This window comes from Haliotis rufescens, unplaced genomic scaffold (genome assembly GCF_023055435.1).
Source record: "Haliotis rufescens isolate VD_foot unplaced genomic scaffold, xgHalRufe1.0.p SCAF_37, whole genome shotgun sequence".
NCBI lineage: Eukaryota > Metazoa > Mollusca > Gastropoda > Lepetellida > Haliotidae > Haliotis > Haliotis rufescens.
In genome coordinates, this window is record NW_025964079.1 from 4,476,577 (window position 1) to 4,495,961 (window position 19,385).

Sequence of the window (19,385 nt, forward strand, 5' to 3'; positions counted from 1 at the left end):
TATGAACCTGTCCAGAATGGCATAAAAATCATTGATAAAGCAGTTTGTTAAAAATAAATTGTCTATTTGAATTGGGATTTTGCATTTACTTTCTTAAAGAATTCTTGATTATTTATTTTGATCTTTTGTTTGTTTGTTGTTTAACACCAGCTACATGACGGCGGTCTGTGAATAATGGAGTCTGGAACAGACAAACCAGTGATTGGCATCATGAGCATCGATAGAAGCAACTGGGGTAAGATGACATGCATGAACAAAGTCACTGAGCCTGTCCATCCGATCCCGTTAGACGCATCTTACGACAAGCATGGGTTGCTGAAGACCAATTCTAACCCGGATCTTCACGGGCTTCGTGATTTATGAGATTTCAAATGTAAAGTTCAGTGGTGTATAGCGGTCATTCTATGGCAATCCCGTGTCGACGTCGTAGTATCACCATAAAAATGACACATGTCGCAAATTTTGGCGAACCAGGTTCCGCCCAATAATAATTCACGTAGACACGAGGTAGCACTGGCTTGCTGTCAACGCGCATTGCGGAGACTCCACTGCGCATGCTCAAACATTTGGGTTGCTTATAAAACTGAAACAGGTTCTGAATCCGCCACAACAGCTACCTTGCTTAATCCACAGCTGTCCGGGCGGGCAGAGCCAAAGAGGTGAGTAAGTGTGAAAAGTGGATTGGCATACGGAATCGGAACTGTTCCCGCAAACGTGGATATTCTAAACCGCTGTTGGGATATTGTGTTACTGTTTTCCATACCTTCTATACTTAATCAGTAATGTTAAATATATTCCTCGGATAAATTTAATTTTGCTTTCAAAATTACTTCATGTCTCTCAATGATCTTCGTTTCGTAAAATCATTCGCGTATTTTATTTTTGATATGTGTACTTCACTTTGTTAGCATAATATTTATTTTTTTTAATTAACAACAACTCTTCTTCAAATGAAAGAATTCTATTTTTCTCTTTATTTTTCAGAATTTCGTTGGCCCGCATCTTTCAAAATGAAGTGTTTCGTCCCTCTCGCGTGTCTTTTGGTGGTGGCCGCAGGATACGCAGTAAAGAAACGTAGGTTTTTTCATACCATCTTTTATATGTCTCTTTCATTGAATGTCCTATAACTCAGTTGGGTCACAAAATGCTCAGTTTATGATGCCTGTCGAAACGGCCGAAGGAAATAGGGTGGTTAGGCTTGTTGACCTGGGCCCCGTTCCTCAAAGCGATCTTAGCGCTACGATGATCGTAAACCTATGTTAGAGTATGGGACTTACGATCACCTTAGTGCTAAGATCGCTTTGTGGAACGGGGCCCTGCCTGATTGTTGTCTTCTACTTGTGGGGGGCACGGGTGGCCCAGTCGTCTAAGGCGCCGCGATTCACTGTGCAGAGTCGCGTCTCTTGGGAACGCCAGAAACCTATGATTGTGGGTTCGAATCCGGGTTCGCCCCGATTATGTTTCTAGGTTCGTCAGCACCATATCCGTGCTCGTGGGTTTCACCGAAGTGGCAAACGTCTAAGACCTGCAACACTTCGGGCTTTCCTCCCATATTAAGCTGACACGCCGTGATATGACTGGAATACTGTTAAAAGCGGCCTTCAACTCACTCACTCACTCACTCATCTACTTGATCAAACGTTCAGACCAGACCCATGACGTGATGGTGAGGTGAGGTGAAATTGGGTTTAACGTCGCGTCCAAGATTATTGCACTTGGACGAGCGACGTGCATGCACGTGTATGTGTGTGTGTGGCTGCTCGTACTAGTCCGGACTGATGCCGATTTATAATGCTAGCTCACTGAGATACCATGCCGTAATTTAACATGAATACCCCACTCAGACACAGTATACTGACTCCGAGCCGACCAGTCCTTGTTTTAGCCCCTTAATGCCGAGCGCCAGACAGGGTAACAACTAGTACCATCTTTTAACGTCTTTTGGTATGACACGGCCGGGAATCGAACCCCGGACCTCCGCTCTCCGGGCGGACGCTCTACCATTAGACCACAGAGGCGGTATCACATGACGTGATATAACATTCAGTAACTCGTTGTCTTTCAAAGTTTATTGAATACTGTATACCCGGATGGAAAGGATACGTTCACCTTTTCGCGAACTCATGTATCGTCACTATGTGACACTGATTTATAAACAGATACATGGTTTGGGAATTGTGGACAATATTCTACTTCAGGAAAGATTTCTTAAAGTTATGGAGTGGGTTTTCAATGCATTTATTTCTAAGAGTGCGGAGTTTTATCAGATGAGAACCTTTTTGGTGACAAATATATTGTGTGTATATTTTATATTAAAATAGTTTCACATGTAAGCCAAACGTGCAATGGCCAATTACTCAACAAATTTTTGATTGAAGTTACTGTTAAGTATTTCGTCGGCCTCCTATTTCATATCAAGAACATGTCGTCCAGGGCTGGCGTCCAGGGCCCCGTTCCTCTAAACAAGATGATCGCTACTCCCATACTCTACCATAGACTTACGACAATCGCAGCCCTTAGAAGGGGGCCCTGCCACAACATCCGATATCCAGCATGGGTACACTGTTTGAGGCCCCTTTCTTGTGTTCCCCGCCGTGATATTGCTGTAATATTGCTAAAGGCGGCGTAAAACCATACTCACTCACTCACTCACTCACTCACTCACTCACTATACCCTTGCACATGGCTGTCTGATGGTATTAATGTTGTTCTTTGCTCCACTGATAGCACCGTGTGACAAAAGGCCATACAAAGGGGACAGAAGGAAGTTTGAACAGTTCATTCCTGGGGTAGGATGGAAAGCCATGTGGTGTGCCGTCGGCACAGCTTACAATCAAGCTACGTGCGACTGTTCCATCACCATTCCTAAAGGTAAGACTTGAGATTTGAAATAACGAAATATTACAATTCGCACTTGTCAGCCCCGTCATGACTTTTCTATCAAGTGCGGTCAATGCCACTTTAGACATATCTCTTCACTGACAATGTTGATTAACGTTAAACGCCATTTCATGTGTATCATCTCAACATTGATGACGTTTATCCTGTTAAATTATCTGTATCATTTCTATTTGCAGATGACCGTGTCAAACCTGGCTATGGCTGGAAGTCCAAAGGCTATGGCAAAAAGGGTTATGATAATGGTTATAATGGTTATGATAATGGTTATAATAATGGTTATGATAATGGCAATGGCAAAGGCAAAGGCAAAGGCAATGGCAATGGCAATGGTTATGATAATGGTTATGATAATGGCAATGGCAATGGCAATGGTTATTATAATGGCAATGGCAATGGCAATGGAAATGGTTATGATAATGGTTATGATAATGGCAATGGCAATGGCAATGGAAATGGAAATGGAAATGGCAATGGCAATGGCAATGGCAATGGCAATGGAAATGGAAATGGCAACGATGATAGCTGGCTGTACGGTGGCGGCCGTCCAGAGCCTTACCCAGAGGCTCCCTTCCCAGAAGGCTTCCCCATCGGAGTCGTTGGCGGACCTCTACCGGGTCTCCTGAACTTCCTCTCTGGAGGTGGTGGAGGAGGTGGTGGCTCAGGAGGCGCTGGCGATTGGGGTGATGATGATGATGATGACGACGACGACGATGATGATGATGATGATGACGAGTTTGATAATGATGACGATGATGACGATGATGACGATGATGATGACGATGATGACGATGATGATGATGATGATGACGATGATGATGATGACTATGACGATGACGACGATGACGATGGAGCCATCCTCAACCTTCTTTCAACTGTTGTCAGCCTCCTCACTAGCGTGCTCTCCGGTGGTGCTGGTGCTGGTGGTGCTGGTGGCGGAAGCGGCGCAGGAAACGGCGGCGGCTTTGGCGGCGGAAACGGTGGCGGAAACGGTGGTGGAAACGGTGGCGGAAACGGTGGCGGAAACGGTGGCGGCTTTGGCGGCGGCTTTGGCGGTGGAAACGGTGGCGGCTTTGGCGGTTTGGGATTTGGATCAGCAAGTGCAAACGCAAGAGCTAATGCAGCTGCCAGTGCCCGTGGTGGTGGATTTGGTGGGTTTGGTGGGTTTGGATCCTCCTCTGCTTCGGCTTCTGCTGATGCCTCAGCATCTGCCAACATCGCCGCCCTTCTAGGTCAATTTGCTCAAGCCTCTGCTCGTGCTAGTGCTAGTGCTGCTGCAAACGCCGGTTCTGGTTTCTCCGGCGGTTTCAATTTCGGCTCTGCTAGCGCCTCTGCTGATGCATCTGCTTCTGCTCGAGCCGGATCGTTTGGCTCTGGAGGATTTGGATATGATGACGACTGCGGTGACGATAATGGCAATGGCAACGGCAACGGCAATGGCTACGTCAACGGCAACGGCAACGGCAACGGCAACGGCAACGGCAATGGCAATGGTAATGGCAATGGCAATGGCAATGGCAACGGTAATGGCAATGGCAATGGCAATGGCAACGGTAATGGCAATGGCAATGGCAATGGCAATGGCAATGGCAATGGCAGAGGCAGAGGCAACGGCAACGGTAACGGCAATGGTAATGGAAATGGTGATGACTGGGATGATGATGACTGGAACGATGACAATGGTGACGATGATTTTGATGACGATAATGATGATTTCTGGGATGACTGGGATGATGATGATCGTTGGGGAAATGACGATAACGATGATTGGGATGATGATGATCGTTGGGGAGACGACGATAACGATGACTGGGATGACGATGATCTTTGGGGAGACGACGATAACGATGATTGGGATGACGATGATCGTTGGGATGATGATCGTTGGGATGATGATCGTTGGGATGATGATCGTTGGGGAGACGACGACAACGATGATAATGATGACTGGGATGATGATGATCGTTGGGAAGACAACGGCGACAACGGCGACAACGGCGACAACGGCGACAACGGTGATAATGGTGATGATGATAATGGCAACGGCGCATACGCATTCCTCAGGAGAGCTCTTGCCAGAGCAAGTGCTAGAGCAAGAGCTTCTGCAAGTGCAGCAGGAAGGGGAGGATCAGGCCGATCAGGTGGATCAGGCCGATCAGGTGGATCAGGCGGCTCAGGTGGCTCAGGTGGCTCAGGCGGCTCAGCAAGGGCAAGAGCTTTTGCTAGTGCTAGTGCAAGGGCCTCCTCAAGCAGCGGGGGCAGAGGGGGATATTACGGAAAGAAACGCAGCTACACCTCTTATTAAGAACATAGAACATTTAATTCCAAATGAGGATCCAAGCGGGTAGACTGGTTGTCAAGGAATGACTGTTCGTATGGTGGTTCACTTTGGTTCCTCGCAGGCTGTGGAATGCTGACATCATTTTCCATTTCTTGTGAAATAAAACAACTGTGTATATTCTGTCATAGTGACTGTACGCTGAAACCAAAAAAAATAAACTTTTTGTCTATATTTTCAAATGTACGTTTCTCATTTGTACCATACATTTTTAGAAATATCGGCCTGCACTCCAGGAGTAGTTTGAATTGTAACCGAGATACACCTAAGAGGTCTCATTATTATATTTCGGGAATACTTCCAGATAAAATGTGCTCGTGGGTTTCACCGAAGTGGTAAATGTCTGAGACCTGCATCACTCCGGGCTTTCCTCCCACATTAAGCTGACACGCCGCGATATAACTTGAATATTGTTAAAAGCGGCGTTAAACCCAACTCACTCACTCCAGGTAAAATACTGTACAGTCAACTCTAACGTTTCGGTAAATTCTTATACAAAACGTCGTATATGTCCCATATATACAGATATACCCTTCTGCCCTGAGTGTGCAATGCCGATAGGTCCCTCAGTCAGCTAATTCATTATTTCTAGCGTCAAGAGATGCTTCCCCACCCCTCACCCCCTTTTTTTATTCGGATTTGTTTCTGTGAGGATGCAAGTCGCATTTTCTGCTCAGATTGGCAAAATCAAACAAGTAAATTCGGCCAAGATGATTAAGTATATCGATCATCTTATAAGGTTCAAAAATTGACAAATAGCAAATTCTTATACACTTATTTACCCAACTGAGCTGGAAATAAAAGAAACCAGTGACACGGCCTCAATGTGTTTTAGATTTAGATCTATGCATAAAGTTTCAGAGTGACAAAAAAAATGTACACACGATTGTATGACAAGGGCGATCACTTCACATTTCCAATTATTAACGCTGCGTTCATGTTCATCAATACCCCAGCAGCTCAAACCTGTTTGTGTTTACACTTCACGCATTGTTTGGTACAATCGCGCATGCTCTTTCAACGAAGAGTTCGAAGAGCGTCACATTACTCTTGGTACAGCTCAGTCCTCAGTAAACCTTCAACAAGTTTTGTGTTACCCATGTGGAAGACATTTCTAAATTTGTGGGTGGCAAACAATATTATCTGATGAAAATCCCTATTTGCACCCGTGTTTTTCTTAATGAACAGTTGACATGCATTTGCATGTGTTTGTGACGGGTGCACCGATGAAGCAGGATACGCTAACCATTTCGCGAAAACCCGGTATCATCACCATTCGAGAAAGTGAGTGATTGATAATTGCTAAACGCCGCACCAGCAATCTTGCAACTATTCGTGACGTTATTGTTTGGGAGTGATTTTCACACACATGTGCTTAAGATACAGTCGAAATTGTGGAAAGGACTCTGCTTATGGATTTTGCTTTATGGGTTTTGTCACTGTCAGCAAACAAATGTCTCGTGTTAATTAGTCATGACTTCATTGGGTGCAATTGTAAGCATAATACTACTTTAGATTATATACCAAAATGTTCCTACAATATGCTAATATTACGAAATTATATTTGCAAGTTGACACGTTGACACCTGCCGTGAGGTGACAGGTGATCTCTGTCACTTCCTTGTGCTTGAAATTAACAACAGCTGACACTGTTCATTGGAGCTAAAAACATCTGCAACATGGATGTAAGTTTATTCTCTCAACTCATAAAGAAAGAATCTTTTTTAGTCATTTGAAGTGTTAAAAGTAGCGTGCTATGAAAATGAAGTTCAATTCAAACTTGGCAGGACTGCAGCAAATTATTTCGTAGAGGATTCTTGGTCGCATCGACGTGTTTAGGACCTTACAAGATTTGTCTTTTTGTATAATATTGAGTAACGGACCCTCTCTTAAAGAGTATCGGACATCCGGCTACCTGTCTATCGTATATCAGCGGGTAAAGGGCTGAGTGGGTAGCATGGTTTGAATATTTGTTCAAAGCTCAAAGGGGGCGGTCGGGTAGCCTAGTGGTTAAAAGCGTTCGATCCTCACGGCGAAGACTTGGGTTCGATTCCCGACATGGGTACAATGTGTGAAGCCAAGTTCTGCTGTCCCCAGCCGTGATATTGCTGGAATATTGCTAAAAGCGGCGTAAAACTCACTCACTCAAAGCTCCACGTCTTAGGTACACAACTCGCTTGTGCATCGCTTTGACTGTCTTTGGATTTGCTCTGTTTTAATCAGCTGGTGACTCTTGCTGGTGAATTGTGGGTTCGAATCCCGGTTCGCCCCGATTATGTTTCTAGGTTTGTCAGCACCATACCCGTGCTCGTGGGTTTCACCGAAGTGGTAAACGTCTGAGACCTGCATCACTTCGGGCTTTCCTCCCACATTAAGCTGACACGCCGTGATATAACTGGAATACTGTTAAAAGCGGCGTTAAACCCAACTCACTCACTCACTCACTCACTCTTGCTGGTGAAAAAGAAACAGACATTCAATTTTTAAAGTTTGCTTTATCACAATTTTATGATTAGTATACAGTTAGTATTTATTCGTATAGAAAGTAGACACAAATATCTCAATGTGATAACAAATAACAGATCATGGGAAGATTTATCAAACTGGATAACTCAAACTCATAATATTATCACGATGAAGACATCCGTTTATGGAAATTATCCTCTGTGCTCACGAACAAAGGCGTAACCTTTAACCTTGCAGCAATGTCATCCCGCAGGAGACAAAACGTGACAAAACGTGACAAAAACAGTAAATTGTGTTGTAAGTAATGTGAAAATCATGAAATGTACGTGGACGGGTTATTTGATACATCAAAGTTACAATACCGGTTAAATATCTCGTCAGCACAAATCACAATCATGTCGCGAAGTGAATGCAATTATTTGCGCAAATGTAAATAGCATGATTGTGTTAAGACGGAACACAGTCCACAACACACAACAGCGGCGCACGAGTCCAGTTCGGCTTACTGTACAGATGAACCGTTTCTCGCTAATTTAAGGCATTCTCTTGTAATTGATCACGTCAAAAGTTTAAACCGTGCAAGTATAACAAAAAAGGCTTGTTGTGAGACACTGAAACATGGAACTTTCCAATACCGGTATTTTTATCCTACCTCGTAATTTTAACAGAATCGTTAAATGATATTTTAATGTTGTCAGTTTTGTAGTTTAACATACAATACAATTGTCTCTCAATTTTATACTTTCTTTACGATATATAGGTATATGTTGAAAATGCCGTAGTAACTGCTAATTCCCATTTTAACGAAAGTATGATGGCAGCTGAAATAGAAACAAACAAAAACTAGTTCGATGGTGAGGTTGGTTGGTTTGTTGTTTAGCGCCGCACTCAGCAATAGTCCAGCTATATGACGGCGGTCTGTAAATAATCGAGTCTGGACCAGACTATCCAGTGATTGATATCATGAGCATCGATCCACGCAATTGGGATCGATGACATGCATCAACCAAGTCAGCGAGCCTGACCATCCGATCCCGTTAGTCGCCTCTTACGACAAGCATAGTCACCTTTTAGGGCAAACATGGGTTGCAGTCTTTCGGCGATTGTTTTCAGACCAGTAATGTTATGGTAACTTTTGCAATTATTGTTTGGTCAAGTCAACCATGGCACAGATCATCTTGCATAGGCAAGGGAGTTATCTGACTATAAAAGTCCAGTTTCCACCCTTGCCGAACGAGGCTGGTATTAGGGAGTTACATTTTGGCTGGACTAACGAGTCTATGCATAGTCCAATCAAAATCGCACACCGAAATCGAAATCCGGTTCGTAAACTGTCGTGCAGACTTCGGTCGATTGCAGGATTTGCAAAGCATGTGCATCGCCAATTCGTTGTCAGCAGATATTTTCCAAATCGTTTCATGTTTTAAATCAAGGAGCTCACGTGATTTGATGCATTTCGCGATGTAAGACCCGTTTTATCACAATATAGATCTTGATTATCGACCAGATCGTCCTGACTGGGCGCCACCATTTTGGGTCAAGCAAACGCAAGTAATACGAGAGGTGGAAATTCATTGGTCCATAGGAGAGGCGTAGAGGGGACATAACTGGTAATAGACACTGGTGGCGCTCCGATCGAGCCCAGTAATTCCAGCCTAGTTCGGCAAGGGTGGAAACTGGACTTTTAAAGTCAGTTGACTCTCTTGCCTTCGGAAGATGGAGGCAAGAGCCACGTCTCAGTTACACATACATAATTATTGCAACGACTAGACCCGGAATGAACACTTACTCCTGACCAAGGAGCAAACAGTTTTAAACTTGACCATCTCCATTTCTGCAGATTACCCTATATGTCTTCAGTGTGTGTATCTTCATTCTTAACATAATCCATAAAGAGTGTTCCGTTACACCATGGCGTTACAACCAATTTTATTGTATGGTTCTGAAGTCAGGGGATTTCAACGTTATGACTGTACAGAGAAGGTTTACTTATTAGCATGTAAAAATTACTTTATGTCGGATCTTCTAAACCAAATTGTATGGTTAATGGTGATTCTGGTAGATACCCATTATATATTAACTCTCAGATTAGTTGTTTATATGCATATGCATGAACAACGTCTCCCTCAATTAGCTTGTAACATGCTTCTACATTTAGATAACATTAGAAAGAATGCTTGGACATTGCATATAAGACATCTTTTATTTTGGAAATGTAAATATGTTTCCTAATGAATTTCGAAATCGGTCTATAAATATGTTCCACCAAAAATGGCATTCCACACGAGGATACATGTAGTTCAAAACTTTCAAGACTTTACTTCAACCAGAAATATATTTATCAGTACTCACTTAAGAAAACTTGAGAAACATTTCATCAAATATCGACTTGGTTTACTCGACCTATTTGTGAATGAAGGAAGAAAACTGTCTAGAGAAGAATTTGCCCATTATGTGATATAGATATAGAAAATGAAAATTATTTTGTCTTTGTCTGTCCATGCATTTTACAATGATCTTCGAAAGAAATATATAAAAGATTATTTAATAGCAATGTCACCGATAAACGCCTTTGGAGTTATTCTGACGACAAAGAACGAATCTAATATATTAAATCTTTCTCTATATAGTAAGCATGCATTAGCCAAAAGAAATGAATTAATCAAAGAACGTGTATATCCCATTGTGTAACACTTATGACTGTATTTACATGCTAACTTTCTCTTGCAAAGGCCTTTTGTACTATAAACTTATTTTGACTTTGACTGCACCATGGCGTGAAGTTATGCAGTTTTAGACGTTTTTTACTTTGGTGAAATCCACGAGCGTGTGTGGTGCTGACAAACCTAGAAACCTAATCGGGGCTCAAACGATTTAGCCTCCCGTTCCCATTCCGTGGATTGGCTTCATGAAATGAAGAATGGCCTTGTTAAACACTAAGTCGAATGCCAATGTCAAGTTTGGCACATGTTTCTAAATGCATTCTAATCGAGACCTAGGTGCTCTATCATCTTTGGAATCGACATATAGAGTGTTGTATCATGTTGCATGATAAATCACGGCAAATCGAATCTGCTTCGCGTGACGGGGTGTCCCTGATATAGCTGTTCCCTCTCTGGGTCCCCGGACTCCGGTACTCTAGTACCCCCCTCAGCCTTCGAAGATGCCATGGATGGAAGGATGAGGTGAGGTGAGGTGAAATGGGGTTTAACGTCGCGTCCAAGATTGTTGCACTTATATAGCAACTGCATTTACGTGTGTGTGTGTGTGTGTGTGTGTGTGTGTGTGTGGCTGCTTGTACTAGTCCGGACTGATGCCGATTTATAGTGCTAGCTCACTGAGATACCATGCCGCAGTTTAACATGAATACCCCACTCAGACACAGTATACTGACTCCGAGCCGACCAGTCCTGTTTTAGCCCCTTAATGCCGAGCGCCAGACAGGGTAACAACAGGTACCATCTTTTAACGTCTTTTGGTATGACGCAGCCGGGGATCGAACCCCGGACCTTGCGCTCTCCGGGCGGATGCTCTACCACTAGACCACGGAGGCGGTCCATGGATGGAAGAAATGAGACGATCATAATTACACGTATGGTAAAGTACGATGTTTGTAAATGATTAGATCGGTCAAGGTGACCGACTATTTAATATTCTTGGGCTTGGCCGTTGTGGATTTGGGATTGCAAGAGACCTACAAATGTTTACTCTGAAAGGAAAATTATATTTGCCAGCACTATCAGAGTGTTTTGTTAAGTGCGAGGCACCCCTCGAAGCCCCTCTATAATATCAAACGGTGAGCTCCCCAGGGTTAGGGTTAGGGTTAGGGTTAGGTTTACGTTTAGGTTTAGGGTAAGGGTTAGGGTTAGGTGAAAACAATATATGAACTCTTTCATAACATTGAATCATGCATCATATCCATTTATTAGGCGTCTAAGGCGCCGCGATTCGCTGTGCAAAGTCGCGTCCCTTGGGGACCTATGACAGTGGGTTGGAATCCCGGTTCGCCACGATTATGTTTCTAGGTTTGTCAGCACCATACCCGTGCTCGTGGGTTTCATCGAAGTCGTAAACGTCTGAGACCTGTACACTTCGAGCTTTCCTCCCACATTAAGCTGACACGCGATATAACTGCAATACTGTAGAAAACGGCTTTAAACCCAACTCACTCACTCACTCACTCACTCACTCAATTAGTGAGATTATGTGTATGATCAGTGGATTAACGGATGAATGTCAAACATATCATGCATACATTTATTGTTTCGAGAGTCGTGCGTTAAATGATTTAAGATTGTAGAAAAAAATATTCTATGCTTGGCAAGGCGCCGAGATCTAATCGAATTAGAACAATGACATTTAATATGATTCTCTAGCATTTCACTTTAAAGGGCATCCATTACAGTCACAGTGTTGAGTCATACACACAAGTGAGTGAGTGAGTGAGTATGGTTTTTACGCCGCTTTAAGCAATATTCCAGCAATATCACGGCGGGGGACACCAGAAATGGGCTTCACACATTGTACCCATGTCGGGAATCGAACCCGGGTCTTTGGCGTGACGAGCGAACGCTTTAACCACTAGGCTACCCGACCGCCCCGAGTCATACACAAGAACGTAATACACGAGCCACAGGCTGACTCGCCTTTGAACCAAGACTCTTTCTCCAAACAAATGTTCTCTACAAAAGGCAAACGTTGCAATGTCCATAGAGCGTGCTCTGCACAACTGTTGCCTATACTCACGGTCTGCAGGTTCCGGTCATGCGTTTTCTAAATCCAGGAGCAAACGATTCTGGATCATTCTCCACAAAACACTGTCCCTGTGGATGTTTCTATAAACACATTTTGTCACTCATAGTCTTTACAAAACGCAAGTAATTACGCTCAAATGGTCAAGTGATTATATTTGTCACGCGAACGGATTTGTTTCGAGAATAAATAAGGTTACGGAACAGGAATCTAATATTGCTGAATTGTTTTACATAGCTTCGATTGAAGTGTGTTTTATTGAGAGCTTTGTCTAAATGTATCTTAAAGGTATTCATCATTGCTTTCTGTTATGTCGTATCGGAGTGAGTGAGTGAGTATGGCTTTACGCCGCTTTTAGAAATATTCCAGAAGTATCACGACGGGGGACTCCAGAAATTTACCCATGTCGGGAATCGAACCCGGGTTTTCGGCGTGACGAGCGAAGGCTTTAACCACAAGGCTACCCGACCGCCCCTATGTCGTATCTTAAATTACAGTACCGTAGTTTGGCTCCTGCATATTTACAGGAACTGATAGTGCCATACAACATGTTGGCCCATTGTTATGGAAGAATCTGCCACAAGAGATAGAGACAGAGAAAATATGACAAACTTAAAAGACACACAAACCGGTCTCTTCAAGAGATCCCTTGACCAGACCAATTATTGTCAAGGCGCTTTTGAAGAGTTGTTAATTGGAAAATGAGTTGTACAAATTCTTCTCTTAATTTTAATTTTAATTAATTGGCATTTTAGAAGTTGTTGTATTGATGAAGACAGATGATATGTATTTCAGCTTCCTTGTTCATTCCATGAGATGTTTCGTGCACAGATTGTCGTATGCTCATGTCTGAAGGTGAAAGAACATGTCTACATCATTGGAAAGAAGCCCTGATATACATACACATAGCTTCCTAGTATAAGTATGATGTTATTGACAGTGAGTGAGTATTGTTTTACGCCACTTTTAGCAATATTTCAGCAATATCACAATATAATATAAACAATATAAACTTTAATGTGTGAAAATACACCTGTAATTCAGTCCCCCTGCGGTCACGTTGGCATCGAGATTGGTGAAGCACCGAGCAGTATAGTACGGCAGTGTACAAAGTCTCGTGTGACAATGTTGACCCAAAATGTGGTAGTTTTGAAACAGTTATTGCGAAATTTGCACTCAGCAATAGTCTGGCTTTATGACAGCAGTCTGTTAATAATCGAGTCTGGACCAGACAATCCAGTGATTGGCATTGTGAACATCAATCCACGCAATAGGTATCGATGACATGCATCAACCAAGTCAGCGAGCCTGACCATCCGATCCCGTTAGTCGTCTCTTACGACAAGCATAGTCGCCTCTTACGACAAGCATAGTCGCCATTTAGGGCAAGCATGGGTTGCTGAAGACCTCTTCTACCCCGGACCTTCACGGGTCTGTCAACAGCAATACTATAAACATGAACGTCTTACTTCTACTTGAACTTCGTACAGATTGGTGTTTACATAGTGTTCATGGCAGGACACAATATGTGCGTACACATAGCTTCGAAAATGGACATCACAAACAGAGTAAACCAAATACTGAATCTCTACTGAGGTATACATGGCATGACTTGGTAACGACAAGTTTGATAATCGATGTCGATGTGATGTTGCAAGTCAAATAGTGTATAACTGATGTCCTCTATACATAAGTCTTAGTGTTGCGACAGCAAAACCTGTCAAATAACTCTATTGTGCTGACAATCATTTCGAGGTCATTAAAGGAACACTGTACAAAGCAGATAGAGACAACCTCATTGACTTGACTCTGAATGTGCTGAAAGAATTTAATTGAATTTCCTGATCACATATTTGTTTGGTTGTTATTCATTACAGTTTAATTTAGACAGATATTTACAAACATTCTACAAATATTGTACAATATCTAAATCTACTTTTCATTCTTTATCTGATTGTAGTGGATTACCAGACATTGGAACCCAGGAATGATTATCTCCCTTTATAAGTGAGTAGGTGAGTGAGTTTGGTTTAACGCCGCTTTTAACAGTATTCCTGTTATATCACGGCGTGTCAGTTTAATCTGGGAGGAAAGCCTGAAGTGATGCAGGTCTCAGACGTTTACCACTTCGGTGAAACCCACGAGCACGGGTATCGTACTGACAAACCTAGAAACATAATCGGAGCGAACCCACAATCATAGGTTTTTGGCGTGTCCAAGGGACGCAACTCTGCACAGCAAATTGCGGCGCCTTAGACGATTATAGCACTATAAAATCGGCATCAGTCCGAACTAGTACAAGCGAGTACACACACACACACACACGCACACACACACACACACACACGCACGCACGCACGCACGCACGCAGACACACACACACACACACACTTGCACGCACGTCGCTATAGAAGTGAAATAATGTTGGACGTGACGTTAAACCTCAATTTTCTTCCCATCACTACACTTCGCCTACAAAATAAATGATGTGTCAGAAGATTTAGATATACATGAACTGTAGACGCAATTTAGAGATAACCTCATTCTCGAGATTCCTGAATAGTTTGTTGAGTATTTTTACACACTGCTGGTGTACGTGCCATGATCTGGTTTCGTGGTTGACCGGTCAAGAAAGAAGTAGAACCCACAGAACCGTTAACAAAGGTCAGAGTATTGTCATTGTAAGTGATACTCGACGATACACATACATGGCAGCGAAGTCAATGACATTTTGATGGTAGACGGGATGGTTGCAATCACACTTTTCTGAATCTCCCAATTCGTTGAATCCGTTTGAATTGTTATGTATCCTTGAACAACAAGAACACTGATGTCGAACAATATTTTTGATTAATATATTGGTGAAATTCTACTACAGCCATCCAGCAAGTGTAGATTGTTCACGTGTGTATGGTTGAGAGTCACGGGGCTGTGCTTCTGAGACCAGGGTGATTGGTTTGGTTTGTTTTTTTACGCCGCATTCAGCAATATTCCAGCTATATAACGGCGGTCTGTAAATAATCGAGTCTGGACCAGACAATCAACTGATGAATATCATGAGCATCGATCCACGCAACTGGGATACGATGACATGCATCAACCAAGTCAGTGAGCCTGACCACCCAATCCCGTGAGTCGACATAGTCGACTTTTATGGCAAGCATGGGTTGCTGAAGATCTATTCTTCCCCGGATCTGCGACCAGGATGAATAAATAAGAGTGAGTGAGTAGGGTTTAACGCCGCTTTTAACATTATTCCAGTTATATCACGGCGTGTCAGCTTAATGTGGGAGAAAAGCCCGAAGTGATGCAGGTCTCAGACGTTTACCACTTCGGTGAAACCCACGAGCACGGGTATGGTGCTGACAAACATAGAAACATAATTGGGGCGAACCGGGATTCGAACCCACAATCATAGGTTTCTGGCGTGCCCAAGGGACGCAACTCTGCACAGCGAATCGCGGCGCCTTAGACGACTGGGCCACCCGTGCCCCCGAATAAATAAGAATAAAGTAATAATAAAAACGTGGTAAAACTCAAGTTTTATTATTATCAGCTAAATCTAACCAAAGACAGGCAATGTGATGTTCCAAGACCCGATTTGACACTGACAATGATCACTGATTAATAAACCAGAACAAAAATACAAGCAGATTAGCTAAGCAACTGTAGAACGGCTGTTAAAAAAGAGAGCTGACAAGACAATCGACAAGACGCATTGACCGTCATTTAAGTCGGCTGTGACAAATTAACAATTAACTCAACACACCAATTAACATGAACACATGACACTTTTTTTATGGATAGCAACTTCTTTCATTCATTCTTTCAGAGCTACTTCTGGCTCCTTCATCAAGTTAATGATGAGCTTGGTTTAACGTCCCGGTGGCAATGGGCTTGCGTACGTGTTTATTGTGTGCGTGTAATAAAATAACGTAGGAACTTTTTCAGGCATATTGTGACAAATGGTTCAGTGTTAGATAAATCATTTATTGTATCAAGAAAATATCTTTTAGTCAGATCATGCACAAATACGATACACGGTACACGTAGGACAAAAAATAATTAATAGTATAGTTCCAGATGTGCAAAGTATTGTTTTCAGACAATAATATTTTGTGGTTATTTGTAAAAGTAAGTGATTGAGTATTATTTTTATGCCACACTCAGCAATATTATCCAGCAATATCCTGCTGTGGGACTGCAGAAATCGGCTTCACGCATTGTACCCATGTGGGGACTCGAACTGGGGACTCAAACCGCGTGACAAGAGTACACTTTAACCACTTGGTTACCTCATCGCCCGTCATTTGCAATAATAACATAAAGTGACCAATGTGGTTCTTACCTATAACTACCTCAACACCAGAAGTTTATGCCTTTGCCATGATGCTAGAACAAGTCCCGTACATGTAAACTGATGGGATTTTCAAAATGAAATGTAATGTAATGTACTCGGTCCAACTAACACGAATGACGCGAACGGAATGTGATCCGTGTTCAAAATATGTGAGGATGTTGGCCTTTATCAGTACTTTGACGACTATTTCAATGGATTTATGTCGTGTCATGTTACTCCGATAGGAAAGCCCAAAGTGACTTTGGGTGTAGGTTTTACTTCAGGTACCCTCTCTGTGATATCCATCTCCAGATACCATTCGGATAGAAGGCGTTCCACAATCCGACTTTTCATCACCAGATTTCAATTCGGAGAGAAGGCGTTCAACAATCCGACTTTCCATCACCAGATTTCAATTCGGATAGAGGGCGTTCCACAATCCAACTTTCCATCACCGGATTTCAATTCGGATAGAAGGCGTTTCACAATCCAACTTTCAATCACCGGATTTCAATTCGGATAGAAGGCGTTCCACAATCCGACTTTTCATCACCGGATTTCAATTCGGATAGAGGGCGTTCCACAATGCTACTTTCCATCAACGGATTTCAATTCGGATAGAAGGCGTTCCACAATCCGACTTTTCATCACCGGATTTCAATTCGGATAGAAGGCGTTCCACAATCCGACTTTTCATCATCGGATTTCAATTCGGATAGAAGGCATTCCACAATCCGACTTTTCATCACCGGATTTCAATTCGGATAGAAGGCGTTCCACAATCCGACTTTCCATCACCGGATCTCAATGCCGATAGAAGGCATTCCACAATCCGACTTTCCATCACCGGATTTCAATTCGGATAGAAGGCGTTCCACAATCCGACTTTTCATCACCGGATTTCAATTCGGATAGAAGGCATTCCACAATCCGACTTTTCATCATCGGATTTCAATTCGGATAGAAGGCATTCCACAATCCGACTTTTCATCACCGGATTTCAGTTCGGATAGAAGGCGTTCCACAATCCGACTTTTCATCACCGGATTTCAGTTCGGATAGCAGCCGTTCCACAATCCGACTTTTCATCATCGGATTTCAATTCGGATAGAAGGCATTCCACAATCCGACTTTTCATCACCGGATTTCAATTCGGATAGAAGGCGTTCTACAATCCGACATTTCATCACCGGATTTCAGTTCGGATAGCAGGCGTTCCACAATCCGACTTTCCATCACCGGATTTCAATTCGGATAGAAGGCGTTCCACAATCCGACTTTCCATCACCGGATCTCAATTCGGATTGAAGGCATTCCACAATCCGACTTTCCATCACCGGATTTGAATTCGGATAGAAGGCGTTCCACAATCCTACTTTCCATCACCGGATTTCAATTCGGAGGGAAGGCGTTCCACAATCCGACTTTCCATCACCGGATTTCAATTCGGATAGAAGGCGTTCCACAATCCGATTTTCCATCCCCGGATTTCATTTCGGATAGAAGGCATTCCACCGGATAGAAGGCGTTCCACAATCCTACTTTCCATCACCGGATTTCAATTCGGAGAGAAGGCGTTCCACAATCCAACTTTCCATCACCGCGTTTCAATTCGGAGAGAAAGCATTCCGCAGTCCGACTATCAATAAACCGGAAAAAATGGTCAGATATCAAGCTTTCGAAAATCCGACTATCCATCACCGGATGCCAATTTGGATAGCAGGCATTCCACAATTCGACTTTCCATCACCTGATTTCAATTCAGATAGAAGGCTTTCCACAATCCGACTTTCCATTACCGGATTTCAATTCGGATAGAAGGCGTTCCACAATCCGACTTTCCATCACCGGATTTCAATTCGGATAGAGGGCGTTCCACAATCCAACTTTCCATCACCGGATTTCAGTTCGGAGAGAAGGCGTTCCACAATCATACTTTCCATCACCGGATTTCAATTCGGAAAGAAGGCGTTCAACAATCCAACACTTTCCATCACCGGATTTCAATTCGGATAGAGGGCGTTCCACAATCCAACTTTCCATCACAAGATACCATTTCGTATAGAAGGCGTTCCACAATCCGACTTTCCATCACCAGATTTCAATTCAGATATAAGGCGTTCCACAATCCAACTTTCATCACCTGATTTCAATTCGTATAGAAGGCGTTCCACAATCCGACTTTCCATCACCGGATTTCAATTCGGATAGAAGGCATTCCACAATCCAACTTTCATCACCGGATTTCAATTCGGATAGAAGGCGTTCCACAATCCGACTTTTCATCACCGGATTTCAATTCGGATAGAAGGCGTTTCACAATCCGACTTTTCATCATCGGATTTCAATTCGGATAGAAGGCATTCCACAATCCGACTTTTCATCACCGGATTTCAATTCGGATAGAAGGCGTTCCACAATCCGACTTTTCATCACCGGATTTCAATTCGGAGAGAAGGCGTTCCACAATCCAACTTTCATCACCGGATTTCATTTCGGATAGAGGGCGTTCCACAATCCAACTTTCCAACACCGGATTTCAATTCGGATAGAGGGCGTTCCACAATCCAACTTTCCATCACCGGATTTCAA

General features: G+C 43.0%; 1 protein-coding gene across 1 annotated transcript; it reads left to right on the forward strand.

Annotated features, from left to right (window-relative positions):
* The first annotated feature begins 518 nt into the window (after positions 1-518).
* On the forward strand, positions 519-5,410 carry LOC124144341 (protein qua-1-like). The gene is made up of 4 exons (XM_046513708.2): positions 519-659; positions 985-1,074; positions 2,728-2,871; positions 3,078-5,410. Exons 2-4 carry the CDS (start codon positions 1,011-1,013, stop codon positions 5,201-5,203), a joined length of 2,334 nt encoding a protein of 777 aa, XP_046369664.2. The 5' UTR covers positions 519-659; positions 985-1,010; the 3' UTR covers positions 5,204-5,410.
* Positions 5,411-19,385: the final 13,975 nt, after the last annotated feature.